Source organism: Cynoglossus semilaevis, chromosome 19 (assembly GCF_000523025.1).
Source record: "Cynoglossus semilaevis isolate Cse_v1.0 chromosome 19, Cse_v1.0, whole genome shotgun sequence".
Classification (NCBI taxonomy): domain Eukaryota; kingdom Metazoa; phylum Chordata; class Actinopteri; order Pleuronectiformes; family Cynoglossidae; genus Cynoglossus; species Cynoglossus semilaevis.
In genome coordinates this window covers 16,284,523-16,299,999 of record NC_024325.1, presented here as the reverse complement: position 1 = coordinate 16,299,999, position 15,477 = coordinate 16,284,523, and the positions used below count along the sequence as shown (strand labels likewise).

At 45.4% G+C, this 15,477-nt stretch overlaps 3 protein-coding genes and 1 long non-coding RNA gene across 7 annotated transcripts in view; 3 read left to right on the top strand and 1 right to left on the bottom strand.

Annotated features, from left to right (window-relative positions):
- Positions 1-7,240, top strand: part of LOC103395597 (A disintegrin and metalloproteinase with thrombospondin motifs 2-like) — a 12,297-nt gene extending 5,057 nt beyond the window's left edge. The window contains exons 11-27 of the mRNA XM_008333353.3: positions 27-140; positions 288-433; positions 518-607; positions 716-798; positions 1,263-1,396; positions 1,664-1,787; positions 1,923-2,003; positions 2,085-2,248; positions 2,336-2,495; positions 3,041-3,173; positions 3,281-3,521; positions 3,611-3,740; positions 3,815-3,889; positions 4,015-4,195; positions 4,404-5,999; positions 6,476-6,582; positions 7,039-7,240. Of these exons, the coding sequence (XP_008331575.1) occupies positions 27-140; positions 288-433; positions 518-607; positions 716-798; positions 1,263-1,396; positions 1,664-1,787; positions 1,923-2,003; positions 2,085-2,248; positions 2,336-2,495; positions 3,041-3,173; positions 3,281-3,521; positions 3,611-3,740; positions 3,815-3,889; positions 4,015-4,195; positions 4,404-5,106 (2,559 nt within the window). The 3' untranslated portion in view covers positions 5,107-5,999; positions 6,476-6,582; positions 7,039-7,240. The remainder of the gene's footprint in view (positions 1-26; positions 141-287; positions 434-517; positions 608-715; positions 799-1,262; positions 1,397-1,663; positions 1,788-1,922; positions 2,004-2,084; positions 2,249-2,335; positions 2,496-3,040; positions 3,174-3,280; positions 3,522-3,610; positions 3,741-3,814; positions 3,890-4,014; positions 4,196-4,403; positions 6,000-6,475; positions 6,583-7,038) is intronic.
- On the top strand, positions 5,868-7,240 carry ndufa2 (NADH:ubiquinone oxidoreductase subunit A2). Its single transcript, XM_008333352.3, has 3 exons — positions 5,868-5,999; positions 6,476-6,582; positions 7,039-7,240. Exons 1-3 carry the CDS (start codon positions 5,896-5,898, stop codon positions 7,128-7,130), a joined length of 303 nt encoding a protein of 100 aa, XP_008331574.2. The 5' UTR covers positions 5,868-5,895; the 3' UTR covers positions 7,131-7,240.
- Positions 7,241-7,995: 755 nt separating this feature from the next.
- ik (IK cytokine) lies at positions 7,996-13,125 on the top strand. 2 transcript variants are annotated; one of them, XM_008333351.3, is made up of 19 exons: positions 7,996-8,336; positions 8,935-9,001; positions 9,482-9,574; positions 9,842-9,901; positions 9,984-10,151; positions 10,227-10,341; positions 10,423-10,493; positions 10,634-10,680; positions 10,756-10,919; positions 11,068-11,176; positions 11,253-11,292; positions 11,433-11,647; positions 11,734-11,824; positions 12,128-12,211; positions 12,360-12,417; positions 12,487-12,575; positions 12,651-12,759; positions 12,849-12,883; positions 12,967-13,125. In XM_008333351.3, the coding sequence occupies exons 1-19, from the start codon at positions 8,327-8,329 to the stop codon at positions 12,992-12,994; spliced, it is 1,653 nt and encodes a 550-aa protein (XP_008331573.1). In that variant the 5' UTR covers positions 7,996-8,326; the 3' UTR covers positions 12,995-13,125. The 2 variants fall into 2 exon arrangements, with proteins under 2 accessions (XP_008331573.1, XP_016897501.1); XM_017042012.2 differs by having other exon boundaries at positions 11,731-11,824.
- A 102-nt stretch (positions 13,126-13,227) lies between these two features.
- The window catches only part of LOC107990053 (uncharacterized), a 5,607-nt gene continuing 3,357 nt past the window's right edge, over positions 13,228-15,477 (bottom strand). For 2 of the 3 annotated variants that reach the window (XR_003052838.1, XR_001761596.2), the window contains 2 exons: positions 14,226-14,288; positions 13,228-14,085 (listed from right to left, as the gene is read on the bottom strand). This is a non-coding gene — a long non-coding RNA (uncharacterized LOC107990053). Of the gene's footprint in view, positions 14,086-14,225; positions 14,292-15,477 lie in introns of all 3 variants that reach the window. The other variant, XR_003052839.1, reaches the window with a different exon arrangement.

Here is a 15,477-nt window from a genome sequence, read left to right as displayed (position 1 = left end):
CTCCCCACCCTGCCTCCTCTCTCCAGTACCCAAACCTGGACCCCTGTAAGCAGCTGTGGTGCAGTGACTACAACAACCCGTTTTACTGTAAAACTAAGAAAGGTCCTCCACTCGATGGAACCAAGTGTGGACCAGGGAAGGTGAGGCCACGCCCACAACTCAGTGACATCACCTGAACATGTTTACGTTGTCCTGGTGGGGGCGCTCTCGCACTAACATATTATACATGCAGCAAGACACCTCTGCTGACTCATTCTGTCGATGACATCACCTGTCTCTGGGTGAAGCACTGTTACAGGGGATTCTGCCTGAGGTTGACACCCAACCTCCTGAAACAAGATGGCGGCTGGGGAACCTGGAGTTCTTACGGCAGCTGCTCCAGGACCTGTGGGGGTGGAGTCAGGTTTCGGATTCGCCGTTGTGACAATCCATCGTGAGTGAGTCTCAAACGATCCATCGTGATGATGTCACGCATCTAAAACAGTAATCACATGCACAAATCTGTCACTACTCTCAGTCCAGCCAACGGAGGGCGCACGTGCATCGGAAACAGCTTCGAGTTTGAGCTGTGCAGCCAGGACGAGTGTCCAGCACTGACGGACTTCAGGTCAGGTTGGGTTCTGCTAGGATCTCCACCAAAGTTCCACTGAGTTCTCCTGAATTCCTTCTGTTCCCAGCTGAGTTCTTGGGTCGGTTCTGTGTCTCTGTGTCTCAGGGAGGAACAGTGTAAAGTCTGGAACCCATTCTTTGAACACGAAGGAACGAAACATCACTGGCTGCCGTTTGAACATCCAGACTGTAAACACACACACACACACACACACAAATGAATGAATGTGTATACAACCCAGATGCAGATCATCTGACAGTATGACCATCACGGGACAGGTCATGTGACTCTCACAGATGTGACAGGTCATAAATAAATAAATAAAAAACATTTCTACTGTATTGGTCCCATATTTGGGAAATTGAAGTTGTGTTAACAGCAGATCTGCTGTTAACAGTTTGCCCCGAGCAAGCGCCAAGCATGTGGTTCCTCTGGGAATCGAACCTTCAGAGGCAGGCGTGCTAACCCAGCACTATGGAACTGACTAAGACAAAAACAGCACAGGTTCCACCGAGATGTGATTCTGACAGGTCATGTTATGTGATGGTCATGTGATTGACAGGTCATGTTATGTGATGGTTCATGTGACAGGTCATGTTATGTGATGGTCATGTGATCATGTGACAGGTCATGTTACTGCATTTGTCTGCAGTGGATCTTCGCTGCCGTCTTCACTGCCAGTCAAAGGAAACAGGGGCAGTGGTTTCCATGAACAGAATGGTGCATGATGGGACAGCGTGTTCCTATGGGGACACCCACAGCGTGTGTGTGAGAGGAGAGTGTGAGGTCTTTACTTTTACTTCTACTCATATTAACTAACGTGATATTCTGTTTAACTGTGGTAACCTGTTAATCTGTCCCGTACTCCTCTGTCCTCCTCTGTCCTCCTCTGTCCTCCTGTGTCCTCCTCTGTACTCCTGTGTCCTCCTCTGTCCTCCTCTGTACTCCTCTGTCCTCCTCTGTACTTGCCTCCCCTCTCCTGTCCGGTGTATCCTCACCTCCTGTTCCCTGTACCTCTCTTCTGCTTCGGTCTCTCCTCGCCAACTTCTGCAGCATGTGGGTTGTGATGGTCAGATTGCCTCGGACCATCAGGAGGATCGCTGTGGGGTCTGTGGAGGAGACAACGCCACCTGCAGGATTATCAAAGGAAACTTCACCCGTAGCACAAAGAAGTCAGGTGTGGACACTATCTGGTTTTAAATCGTGATCTGGATCTGTTCAGATCTTGAGTCACGTTTGAAGAAACAGCTTCAGGTTCTAAGCATGGTTCTGTAGAACTTTTTATTCAATCTCCATAGTTGTTATATTCCAGGGTACCTGAAGATCCTTGAGATCCCTAAAGGAGCACGCCACCTGCTGGTGCAGGAGTTTAAGGGAACTCCTCACATCCTTGGTACTGACTCCACAGGAGACGTTGTTGCTCATCTACATGTCAGAGAACTTTCTCAAATCGTGTCTTTTGTCTTTGCTACAGCAGTGAAGAACCTGGAGACAGGTCACCTCTTTCTAAACGATGACCATGAAATTCCACAATCCCGTGTGGTGATTGAGAAGGGTGTGGCCTGGGATTACATCAACAGAGATGAGCAGGAATTCCTGCAGACCTCAGGGCCGCTAAAGTATCGCGTCCTGCTCATGGTTAGTCCATCTAATGTCCGCCGTATGTGTCCTAACATGTCCTCACTAGCTTTAGTCAGGTTTGGACCAAAACTGTTTGTGTCCCAGGTTCGTTCCCATGGGGACACCAAAGTGACGGTCTCATACAAGTATGTCATTCAGGAAAGACTGCGCTCATCATTGGAGTCCAACCTACTGCAGGAGGACTCTGTCTTCTATGAGTGGGCTTTGAAGAGGTGGTCCCAGTGTTCCAAACCCTGCGGCGGAGGTACAACCCGTTGCTCCACAGCAAGTAGTTCATGAAATTTCTCCCAATCCATCAAGAAAAAAAGCCATCGGTTCCACACATTGTTCCACTTCTTTGAGGACAAGTCATCTGAACACAGCCTGTTCAGGCTTCAGGCTCAGTAAATCCAAACTTCTGGATGAAGTCACCACAACAACCTCTTCTGTTTGGCCCAAATTCACCAAACAGGTTCTTCTTCAGCGGTCCTTTTAGAATAGATTAGAACTAGTTAGAACTAAACTTGTGTGTCTGTGTAGGTTCTCAGTCATCCAGGTCATCTTATCCAAAAACAGTTCCATCAGTTGCCCTCCATGTAACTATTTTGGAACTAGGCTGTCAGCTGCTTTTTACAACTTTCCACCTGGTTTTTCTAGGTCCGCTGTGGTTTTAAGCTGTTTTCAGTCCTAAAATGTGGTACTTCAGTTGTCCTTCAGGTGGAAATCACCCGTAATGGATACAGTCAGAGCTGTGTGGTCATCACTGACCTCACGACGACCTCCTGACGACCTCTTGTTTCTGTGTTACAGGGAAACAGTACACCAGATTTGGCTGCAGGAGGAAAGCTGATGGGAAAATGGTTCCTAGGACACTCTGTTCCAATGTGAAAAAACCTCGGGCTATTAGCCGCAGCTGCAACACTGACACCTGCAGCACACCACGGTAACGCACCCTCGGTAACCATGGTAACGTTAAGTCTTCAACTAATCACAGACCTGTGCTGACGCGACTAGAATACTCCGTCATGGCCGATGTGTGTTCTACTGCAGCTGGGTGACAGGAACATGGGAGGACTGCAGCGCCTCATGTGGTCAGAGTGGGTGGCAGCGTCGATGGGTGAGCTGCCAGGAGGACTCCATCAGGGCTCATTTGCATAAGCAACAGGGATCCAGCAGGGGGCAGCAGCATTCAGCAAACAGCAAACTCTGTCAGGACCAACGCCCAGAAGGAAAACGTGTGTGCAACCGTTTTATGTGTCCTGCCACCTGGAGAATCGGGCCTTGGACTCCGGTACAAAGCCAGAGGAGGAGATGCGGTTTTTCCTGACTGAATATAAATCCACAGGTGATCAATGATAATGATTATCTCTGTGTTCACAGTGTTCAGTGTCATGTGGAAATGGAACTCAGGAGCGTCAGGTTGCGTGTTCCAGTCCAAACACCTCAACAGGAAACTGCACTGAGGCTCAACCAATCACAACACGCAGCTGCCAAGCTCCTCCCTGTAACGGTAAGCACTGACAAAAGTTTTTAAAAGTTGGTTCACTTCACACTCTCTGATCTGGCTTTGTCTGCCCCCTACAGGTGACCAGAAAAACTCCAACATCCAGTGGTTGTCTAGGTCCAACCCAGCCTTGCCTGCCCCAAAGATCTCTTCCAGTAAACATCTGATTCTGCCTCTGTTTTTGATGATTCTAACTACTCCTGACTCTTTACGCTATAGTGGCTTTGGTCACATGACTGAAAACTGTAAATACTGTATATTTTACTTGCCTCTTCTCTAGAGCAGCGGTGCCGTGGAGACAGGTCCATGTTTTGTCGGATGGAGGCATTACATCAGTACTGCTCCAATCCAGGTTACCGACAGATGTGCTGCCAATCCTGCAGCAGAGAAATCCTGAACAGCACGAGGCCAGCTCCGACCACCAACAGCAGGTTAGCACCAGCTCCGACCACCAACAGCAGGTTAGCACCAGCTGCGACTTCCAGACAGCAGTTATATGCCAGCTCTCGTAAAGTAAAGCAGGTCGAGGTGTAAGAACTAGAAAACAGCATTGAAATACTTCTAACATCCTGATGTTGACTTAGAGATACTTGGCCAACGTAGATATTTTAACATGTTAGGTCTTTGTGAATGTTTTATTGAAAAGAAATTAATATTCATTTGTTCCAGCTTTTGGATTACGGACACAGAGACGATCACCTCTGCAACTACACACAGCTGGTCTGACGGCAGCCCAGTCATCAGTGACATCACCAGTGTCACGCCCAGCTTTACTGAAACTCCAACCCCAACGAGCAAAAGTAGCTCTGACTTTGTGTATGTGGAGTACGAGGATTACGACGAGTACTCGTCTTTTGAGGAGCCTGTGGTTCAGACTGAGACTCTGGAGCTTAGATCAACAGCACCTCCTTCTCCTGAACCTTCATCTTTGTCTCCAGAAAATGTCACCTCTCCTGAGCCTTATTCTTTTGCTCCAGTACAGACACCTCATCTAGAACCATCAATCCCTACTCCAAACTCTGCTGGTGCTGATCCGACTCACATCCCCTCAGCATCAGCTGGTCCTGAAAATCTCGTCAATTCAACTCTATTGGGGGGGCAGAGGTGGCAGATAAAGGTGTATCCTACAGACCCATCGATATCTTCATCCTCCTTCATTCCTCAGACCAAGACAGAAAACAACTCAGTGGACGAGGTGTTGTACCAGATTGTGGAAGAAGACAGGGACAATACCAGAAGGCATCAGAACTACTTTGTTCCCCGGATGCCACCCTTCAGAGAGCGGACACAAAACAAACGTATTCAGCAACTTTTAAATGAGAAACGAAGGCAGAACCTTCTGAAGAGAGTCAATCATAACAAAGAAAAATAATTGTCAATTAAAGGAACTGCTAAAAGACATGTTTAAATTCCTGTGTCGCATGTTTTAACTCTTCATGTTGTGCAAATAATAATGTGGAACAACAGGAAGTTGAGGATGATTCTAGAAGCAGGTTTTCTCTGAGAAAAAGTAAAGTTCAGACCAGATCCCACTTTTATCTCTGTATGTGTTGTAAAATAAAGAATGATCTAGAGTCGGACCAAGGCCTACCTCTTCTGATTCCTTTAATTACTGAACTTCACATCGTTTATTCAAAAAGTGTGACTGATTTTAAATCCTATGTCCTAACCTGCAGTGGTTTCTCTTTTACAGGGATTTGTCAAGTGTATTGTGTGTATTAACCACTTTATGTCAATCATAAACCATACTTTTTGGGTGACGAAACTGCAATGAGATAGAGAAAGACGCTTGAACAAAATATAACTTAAATGAGACAAAAATTGGACAAAGTATCGCTAAAGACAGCAGCTGAATATGTTCAGTCTGGTCATAATGTATTTGAACGATGTTTCTTTTTTTCTTTCCGAACGAACCAGTGATAGAAAATCGGTCGAAAATAAGAAACAAATACATGTAATTACAGACTCCGGTTATAGCGGTTGTCATGCCGATATCTCTCTGTGTTGTAAACAGTTTATCTCAGATCGGATAACAGTTAAACTGAAGGATAACCTAAGCAATTCCTCCCTATGTGTGGGGAGACGGACGCTGAACGAACGGAGGGCGATAAAGTCGTTCTTCCTGACCTTGGCGGAAGCAAAAGTGGCAGTTAAATCCAAGATGGCGGCCACGGTCGTTCGCAGTCTCGGCTCTAGTTTGAGTAAAAGCTTGCGGGAGGTCCGGGTCCATCTGTGCCAAACGTCGGCAGGCAGTAGAGGGGCCAGGTGAGTCATTTAGCCACACATAGAAGAGGGGTGTATATAATTATATGTATGTATGTGTTTTAATTAATAAACGCGACCTCTTTGCTGCTAAGAGCGGACTGCTAACCGCAGCATTATGCCCTTAATGCTAGCAATGTGCTAACAACACAGCAAAGGTTGCTAACGGTTTGCACATAAAGCAGATTTTTACCACTAGAATAGTAACAGTCAGAATTTCAACGTAGTCTTTCGTGTTAGGAGTTTTAAATCTGATGGAATATGATGTATAATAAACACCTACTCTGCTCTACTTTGTCTTGTTAATATGAACTCAGTATGTCTTCAATTGTATATTCAGTCTTTAACTTTGATACACAGATGAGTTGATGGACCAATGTGATGTGTTTGGTGTTGTTTTGAAATAATCAGTTTAATAAGTGTTTAAATCTGTTTGTTGGGACATTGTCACGTGACGTCACGGGAACAATATGAAACAGAGACTTTGTGGAGCATCACTATGTCCCTCTGAAAAAGTCCAACCCTGACTTTCCAATCCTTATCCGAGAATGTTCTGGAGCACAGGCCCGATTATGGGCCAGATATGGTAAGTTGAGCTGCATTGCATCATGGGAGTTGTTGCTGTGACATCATTGGGGGCAAAAGCCAGTCTTGTGGTCAGTCTCTAGTATTTACTCAATGGCATTTCTTTTTTTTACTTCACCTACTTCAGTTGGATCAGCCTTCAGTTTATTCAGAGAGATGTTTTGTTTTTTTTGCCACTGACCTCTGATCTCTTCTGGTCTTGGCCCTTGCATCTCTTTTTTTAGCTTTATAAATTAATAGGAAAATAAAAATAGCCAAGTAAAGGAAGATAATTGATTGATAGACTGTCCAACAGGAGCACGGCTGCATGTAACACCCATGTCTCTTCAAATGTCACTGCTTTGGCAGATAATAAAGAGCCACCTTTAGACATGAGGTGACAGCTGTCATCACGTGATTATTGCAGAATGTATTGTGATGTTGATTAAAAAAAATCTAATGCTGATGTTTTTCACAGAGTTTGGTAAAGAATGCAGTGTCTCTGTGGAGAACATGTCATCTGACCAGGTGGCTCAAGCTCTGCGCACATTGGTCCAGTCAGCACCCTGACACGTTGTCATCCCCCCACCCTCTCCCTCTGCTGGGCGGACCAGTCTAATTAAACTTCTCTGTTGAAATGCAAATATGTTAATGTTAATAAAAAACAATATTGTTCAGAATTACTGTTTTCAGAGCTGTGTTTTAAAATGGAAGGAAAGTCATGTTTAATTATGATAACAGGAGCAGGGGCTGACACCATCATCTCCGCTTTGTGTGAAGATGCAGGAAGTGATGTCAGCATCATCACAGCAGAAAATAAAATCAGTGTAAATATAGAAAAGACATTTTTTGGATTTTATTAATCAGCAGTTTGTAATTTGTAGAACGTGATTCTTCCAGTACTTTCTTCTTTGTACTGATGCTGTAGTTATCAAAAGGCCTTCACTGCAGGTGTTGCTGTACATAGTGTCTGAAAGAACTGCGGCAGAAGCTGCTCCGCCTGCAGGAGAGTGTGCGTAAGAACACGAGTGATGGTGGCGTTAAGAAATGCTGGTGTTCTTCAGTTTTTCTTTCAGTTTAAATTCACGGTAAAATGCTGAAGTAAAGTTTTGGTTTTTTTGCATACGGTAAAAACAGTCACGCGGAAACTAACATTACTGTTTCACATAAAGAACAAGGGAACGTAGCAGAATTTAGATATAAAAACAGGACTTTAAAGCCACATTTTGTTGCACAATTTAATTCAAAATGTCTCTTTTCTTTTGAACATTTTGGAAGGTATTAATTAAAAAGATAAAATAAACAAATGCCCATTGTGGATCTCAGCTTTGTTACTGTGTTCCCGTCAATCCTCCGGTTGGTCCTTGGACACCTTCGGGTGATTGCAGCTACACCGAGGAGCCACTGATTGGCGCTAAAGGTCAACGTGAACTCGATTTAACGGAAGTGATATAAAGTTGTTGTTCGTGAGACTGAGGCTACGACAAACTAGAAATGTATAAAATGTCTTAAAGGTTTCTCTTTCACACGTGCGAATGCAAACGGAGTGACGGCGACAACCCCCTCAGAAATTCGTTTAAATTCTGCAATAGTTAGTCGTCGCTAAGTCCTGTAGCTGGAAGGAACCTCCTCTTAGGGAGTAAGACGACAGAAAGGGAAGCAGTTAGCCGCCGCTTGCTGTTATTAGCTAAAACTCAGTGTTTGAGTGACTCGACTCGATACCTTGCCTTTTTCCTCTGGAGATTCAAAAACGTACCACCGCAGTGATGCCCGAGAGTAAGTGTGAAACACGCGTTTGTTTATTCCCACTAAACATTGTATTACCCTTCAGAACACGGCTAAGATTAGCAGCTATATCTATGCTAGACCTGCTAAATATTAGCAGGTCTTCAGCGAGCAACTCCACCGATATATTTTCTGTATTTCTTTTACTTATATTCCAGTACTCTGATTTAGCTTCGGTTATATTTGGTGAATTCTTTATTCGGTGAATGCTGTATTTGGTAACACAAAAAACCCCCAAAAAAACCAATAAGCCACAATTAGTTATGTAATAAAAACAGTTTGGTTATCCAGATCAAATCCACGATAAATCAGATAAAAACCTAATCTATAATAATCAGAATATAATCGGGGATTATCCAGATCAGAATCTGAAAAACGAGATTCTCTTCGAAAAAATGAGACGAACTGTTCGAACGTCATCGATTATCCTGGATCACGGAGACATTCGTGGACCAACATTATAATTCACTTAAATTACAATTGTTAACTGTTGGTAGGATGTTTGTACGTATCAATAGGATGCACTGTTGTCGTGTGTTTCTTTGTGTCAATCCATCTGTATTGTTTTTGATTCATTTTCGGTCAATAGCGGAGTCCTACTCCAACCCTCTGGCTCCGGAAGGTCATGAGGTGGACGAGCATCGAGCTGCTGCCCAGTGAGTCTGTGTGTGTGTTGTTGTTGTTGTTGTTGTTGTTGTTGGTCTCTGGCCTACAACAATAGTAGAAATATATAGCATAAACATTCACTTTTTGTTCATGTCTTTTTTAGCCTTTACATTTGACCAATTTCCCAGTTTCAGTCCAGTTACTTTTTCTGTAGACGTAGTTACATTTTGTTTAGGGCTAAAAGCTGTGGATGAGGATGTATATATTCACCAACTCTATCAGGAGACATTTTCAGTTAGACCTTTGATTCCATAATTATAAAGTATAATTCCATCATCTGCGTTTTCACTTTCTATCACACAGCCACCCTGGGATTATTCCAGATTAATCACATTGTGGCATCTCTTAAGGCCAACATGTAGTCAGTTCCTTCAAAGCCTTTAGTGACTAATTACCTAACCAATTGTGTTCTTACTCAGGAATTGTCATATAAGGGTTTTTGTTTACTTTTATATATTTTCTCTCTCCAGGTCCAAACTGACCAATGATGACTTTCGAAAGTTACTAATGACACCACGGGCAACGCCCTCTTCAGCCCCACCGTCTAAATCCAGGCACCATGAGTGAGTAACAGGGTGGTTGATGGAGGCAGCTGTTAGTCCTGCTGACTGGTGTTAGTGACAACCAGGTGAAGCTGACTGACTGGTGAAAGTCCACAGTCTGAGGAAGAAGTCATTTGTTACAGATCATTCATTAGAGACTTCAGAATGCCTGAAACAAATGAGAGCAGCTGGTCGCCAGTGGTACTGCAGTCAGGGGTTACACTGGGTGTGGGGGGTTGGAGCGATCCAGGTTTGACTGACGATCTGTCAACTGTGTTGGTTTCAAAGAATGCCAAGGGACTACAATGAAGACGAGGACCCTGCCGCACGGAGGAGGAAGAAGAAGAGGTGAGTGGCTGTTTGTACTCAGGTTGTTATGATGTCATACACGGACACACCAATAATGAAAAGTGATTATTTTCCTCCACAGCTACTATGCTAAGTTACGTCAACAGGAAATGGAGCGAGAGAGAGAGTTGGCTGAAAAATACAGGGACAGAGCAAGAGAGCGACGAGACGGTGTCAACAAGGACTACGAGGAGACGGAGCTCATCAGTACCACAGCCAATTACCGTGCTGTGGGACCCACTGCTGAAGCGTGAGTTCAAGTCATGCTTCATGGAAACTGAAAGAATCCATCGCTTCTAACCCTAAGCTAACCATTTGTCCTCAGCGATAAGTCTGCCGCTGAAAAGCGTCGTCAGTTGATCCAGGAGTCAAAGTTCTTGGGTGGTGACATGGAACACACTCACTTGGTGAAAGGTCTCGATTTTGCTTTGCTTCAGAAGGTCAGTCACAGGACGTTGCCCCCAAATATGATGGTGATGTCATCAGTAATGTCGACATAATGGTTCATGTTTGTGTTGCAGGTGAGAGCAGAGATCACCAGCAAAGAAAAGGAAGAGGAAGATCTGATGGAGAAGGTCCAGAAAGAAGCCAAGTAAGAACCTTCTTCACCCAGACCGCTCACTGTTAACTGGACATGAAGCTGGACTTCATGACCTGAGGACCAGGGTGGGTCTGGTTAAACATTTTGACACCACTGGTCACATGACAACCCTGAGCTTTGTGTTCTGGCAGGAAGGACATAGAACCAGAGGAGAAGATGGAGTTCAAGACTCGTCTTGGTGAGACCACCAGCTCTGAGGACTCTTAAAGTTTATTATGTGGTGTTGATGATGTCACTGTGGGTGTGTCTCAAGGCAGGAACATCTACCGCGTGGTCTTCAGGTCCGGCCTGTTTGAGAGGAATGAGCTTTTCCTGCCTGGACGGATGGCTTACGTGGTCGACCTGGACGACGAGTTCACAGACACAGACATCCCCACCACACTGATCCGCAGCAAAGCCGACTGTCCCAGTATGGAGGTGTGGTATGATGATGCGCCCCCTGACCCCCGACCTCAGACTTGTTGACCCTCTGTTTCCCAACGATGCTGCTGCTCTGACGTCTGGAGCAGTGAAAATGAAGGTCCACAGAGTCAGTCCTGCTAACTGTTTTCTCTGTGTGTGTCAGGCTCAGACCACTCTGACCACCAACGACATCGTCATTTCCAAACTGACTCAGATCCTGTCCTACCTCAGACAGGGGACACGGCACAAGAAGATCAAGAAGAAGGACAAAGGTTAGACTGAACCTGTGTTTGCCCGAGTGTGTGTGTGTGTGTGTGTCACAAGTGTAACTGTGTTTGTGTATTTTAGGTAAACTGGACGATAAGCGAGCTCCTGAGGCTGATCTGAGGTCAGTTACCTTCTCTGCCCCATTTTCATTTGTAAACAAATGTATTTCCAACCTTTCAGAGGTGTGGACATTGGACAAGCTGCAGTAACAGGATCGTCTGTCTGTGTGTGTGTGTGTGTGTGTGTGTGTGTGTGTGTCAGCATCTTTGATGACATTGGTGACTACATCCCGTCCAACACCACGTCATCCAAACCTCCCAAAGACAAGGAGAGACACCGAGACCGAGACAGAGAGAGAGAGAGAGAGAGAGACAGAGAGAGAGAGAGAGACAGAGAGGAGGAGGTGAAGAACAGGAGGCACAGCTACTTTGAGAAACCACGAGGAGACGAGCTCCAGGCGCTGGATGTGGACACAGGTGAGGGACAAAAGAAGAAGAAACATGTGATGTCATGTGATGATGTCACTGAAGTTATTCTAATGTCAGTGCTGATGTCACAGCAGGTCCTGGATCAGTCTGTGATCAGATCAAGATGATCAATGAGAAGTTTGGAGCTACGGCAGCAGGAAGTCAGTGGAGTGACGATCAACAACCATATCCTGTTTTTGGTCCAGAGGTGTGTCAGTGTTGGGGGCAGAGGTGTGTCAGTGTTGGGGGGCAGAGGTGTGTCAGTGTTGGGGGCAGAGGTGTGTCAGTGTTGGGGGCAGAGGTGGGTCAGTGGTGGGGGGAGTGTGTCAGTGTTGTGTTGGGGGCAGAGGTGTGTCAGTGTTGGGGGCAGAGGTGTGTCAGTGTTGGGGGCAGAGGTGTGTCAGTGTTGGGGGCAGAGGTGTGTCAGTGTTGGGGGCAGAGGTGTGTCAGTGTTGGGGGCAGAGGTGTTTTCTTTGACTGCGTCTCTACTGCGTCTCAGAGACGAGATGGTAAAGAACAGCTGGGAGATTTCTTTGGAGGATCAAACTCTTATGCTGAGTGTTACCCTGCCACGTAAGAACTACACCACACCACACCACACCACACCACACCACACCACACCACACCACACCACACCACACTACACCACACTACACCACACCACACCACACTACACTACACTACACTACACCTAGAAACACTGTGTGTGTGTGTGAGACAGGATGGACGACCTGGCCGTGGACAGTGATGAGGAAGTGGACTACAGTAAGATGGACCAGGTGAGACAACACTGTCTGTGTGTCTGTGTGTTCATGGTTCAGAGGAAGTGATGTCATCGTGTGTTTCAGGGAAATAAGAAAGGTCCTTTGGGTCGCTGGGACTTTGATACTCAGGAAGAATATTCCGACTACATGAACAACAAGGAAGCGCTGCCCAAGTAAGTCCTGGACCTGGTCTCAGCCTGGTCTGATGAATCCAAACCTGGTCCTAACCTTGACCTCTGACCCTGCAGGGCAGCCTTCCAGTATGGGATCAAAATGTCTGAAGGTCGGAAAACCCGTCGTTTTAAAGAGACCAATGAGAAAGCAGAACTGGACCGACAGTGGAAGAAGATCAGTGCGGTGAGAATAAACCTGGATTCACTGAGCTCAGCTCTTTAACTGGGTCATGTGACACATCACTAACGTGTGTGTGTGTGTGTGTACATCAGATCATTGAGAAAAGGAAGAAGATGGAGGCAGATGGGTGAGTGTTTGACATCATCATGGTCTCAGCCAATCAGGATTTGGATCATTGTCAGTGTTGACTCTGTTTTTGTTTCTTCTTAGGGTGGATGTGAAAAGACCCAAATACTGAACACCTGTTCATTCACTGCCTCTCCTCGTCCCCTCTCCTCGTCTCCTCGTCCCCTCTCCTCGTCCCCTCTCCTCGTCCCCTCTCCTTATCCCTTCTCCTCGTCCCCTCTCCTTGTCTCCTCGTCCCCTCTCCTCGTCTTGTTGCTTGTCAACAATAAAAAAGACATTTTTCATTAAGTTTATGTGATGTCATTTGTTTGAACTTGAGGCTCCGCCTCCTCCATTAGCAAAGCGGCTGGACTCCTGAATTGATGAAAAGTTCAGTGATGTTTGATGGTCAAAGTCTGACTTTTAAAGCTTTTATCCTCAGTATAGAGGACTGAAAGTCAACTACTTGTCACTGTGACACACCACTGCACCACTGTACCACAGCAGTGGAGCTAGAACAGTCTCTAAAAGAATAAATACACAAATGCATTTTTTTCTACATGGGGCCTGTCAGCAGCCAATCAGATGTCTCGTTTGTTTGCAGACAATCACACGACTTCATTGCGCTACAGATCCATCTGCCATAACAGAAATGGCGTCTGGAAGCGGCAGTGGAGTGCGTTTACTAATTCATACTTAGGAAGGAAAATAACGCCATTTCTGTTATGGCAGATGGATCTGTGGCGCAGTGAAGTGACCTCACACAAGGCCCCTCGTGGGGATACAGTTGTGTGATTGGCTGCAAACGAACCAGACATCTGATTGGCTGCTTTCCATGTAGAAAAAATGCAATTGTGTATCTGGTCACCACTAGACAAATCTCAAAAATCCACAAACAACAAATGCAGGAAGATTTACAAATTAAAAGCACGTTATAAATGCACGTTAGACAATTCACAAATGTATTTTATGAAACTAAAAAATATCCTCACATGCTTACGTTTGTGAACTTTCAAAATGCATTTGTGAATCCTTGTTTGTCTATTTAGTCTTTTTGAGACCTTTCCAGCTCTACAGCCAGCAGGGGGCAGCAGTGTGTGGGGACGGTGCCATGCTCGGAGCACCTCGGTGGTAACTCGGCAGCTGGTGGACTCCAACCTGGAACCTTCCTGACCCAAGTCCACTTCCTTAACCACTAAGCCACCGCTGCGCTGCTCATTCATCCTGTGATCATACAAGTTAAATGACAATACTGTAACAGCAGACAATAATACAGCAGGATGGATATGTTTCATGGCTGCAGTAACCTTCTCCATCAATCTAAACTAGTTGTCATCTTCCAGCTACCATGCTGGGTTACTTACCATCCTGAGATCCAGCTGATAGTCACCAGTCACCGTCCTTGGGATTGAAAGTCACCTCTTTTCCTGCTTCCAGAACACATCCAGCAAAAAACAAATGCACAGTATATTGTTAAAAAATATATAATAATTAAATCCATGTAATGGCCTACGAAGGTCTATTAAACTTGTAACATAAATGCCGGCTAACCGGGTCAAACTTCTGTGGGATATGTTTGTTGTAACATCTATAAAGAGATACATGAAGAAGACATTTAAATCACGTAGGCTAATTCAGGGTAAAAAAAAAAAAAAAACATGCTTCTACCAACACAGTGGAAATGCGTTTCAATTCCACTCACTGAATCCACATTATTATTGAATTATGATCAATAAAAACTGCTGCAATCAAACAAAGAAAGTCTTTGTGTTTACACAGCGCCCCCTATTCACAGGAACACATTGACATTTTTGCAGATGTATTAAAAAAAGAAACGGTGAAACAGCACATGGTCCTAACTTTTCAGAGCCTTTGCTGTGACACTCATATATTGAACTCAGGTGCTGTCCATTTGATGTGATCATCCTTCAGATGGTTCTACTCCTTCACTGGAGTCCAGCTGTGTTTGATTCTACTGATTGAACTTGATTAGGAAAGCCACACACACCTGTCTATAGAAGACCTTGCAGCCCACAGTGCATGTCAGAGACAATGAGAATCTGAAGCTGAAGAGCTCACAGACAGAACTGTGTCAAGGTTTCACCAACATTTCTGCTGCTCTGAAGGTTCCTCAGAGCACAGTGGCCTCCAGAATCCTTAGATGGAAGACGTTTGGGACGACCAGAACCTTTCCTGGAGCTGGCCGTGCGGCCAAACTGATCCTTGGTGAGAGAGGGGAAGAAGAACCCAAAGATCACTGTGGCTGAGCTCCAGAGAGGCAGTCTGGAAATGGGAGAAAGCTGTAGAAAGTCAACCACCACTGCAGCCCTTTATGGCAGAGTGGCCGACGGACGCCTCTCCTCAGAGAAAGACGCATTAAAGCCCACATGGAGTTTGTTAAAACCCCCTGAAGGACGGCAAGAAGGTGAGACATAGGACTGAACTTTTTGGCCTGAATTCTAAGCTGTACGTGTGGAGAAAACCAGGCCGTGCTCATCACCTGTCCAACACAGTCCCAACAGTGAAGTATGGTGGTGGCAGCATCACGCTATGGGGGTGTTTTTCAGCTGCAGGGACAGGACGACTGGTTGCAATTGAAGGAAAGATGAATGCGGC

Coding starts and splice junctions, on each gene's coding strand:
- ndufa2 (XM_008333352.3), top strand. CDS start 5,896: ATGGCGGCCACGGTCGTTCGCAGTCTCGGCTCTAGTTTGAGTAAAAGC. Junction 6,000..6,475: donor GCAGGCAGTAGAGGGGCCAG/GTGAGTCATTTA, acceptor AATATGAAACAG/AGACTTTGTGGAGCATCACT. Junction 6,583..7,038: donor CCGATTATGGGCCAGATATG/GTAAGTTGAGCT, acceptor TGTTTTTCACAG/AGTTTGGTAAAGAATGCAGT.
- ik (XM_017042012.2), top strand. Junction 9,902..9,983: donor CGGAGGAGGAAGAAGAAGAG/GTGAGTGGCTGT, acceptor TTTCCTCCACAG/CTACTATGCTAAGTTACGTC. Junction 11,177..11,252: donor GATCAAGAAGAAGGACAAAG/GTTAGACTGAAC, acceptor TGTGTATTTTAG/GTAAACTGGACGATAAGCGA.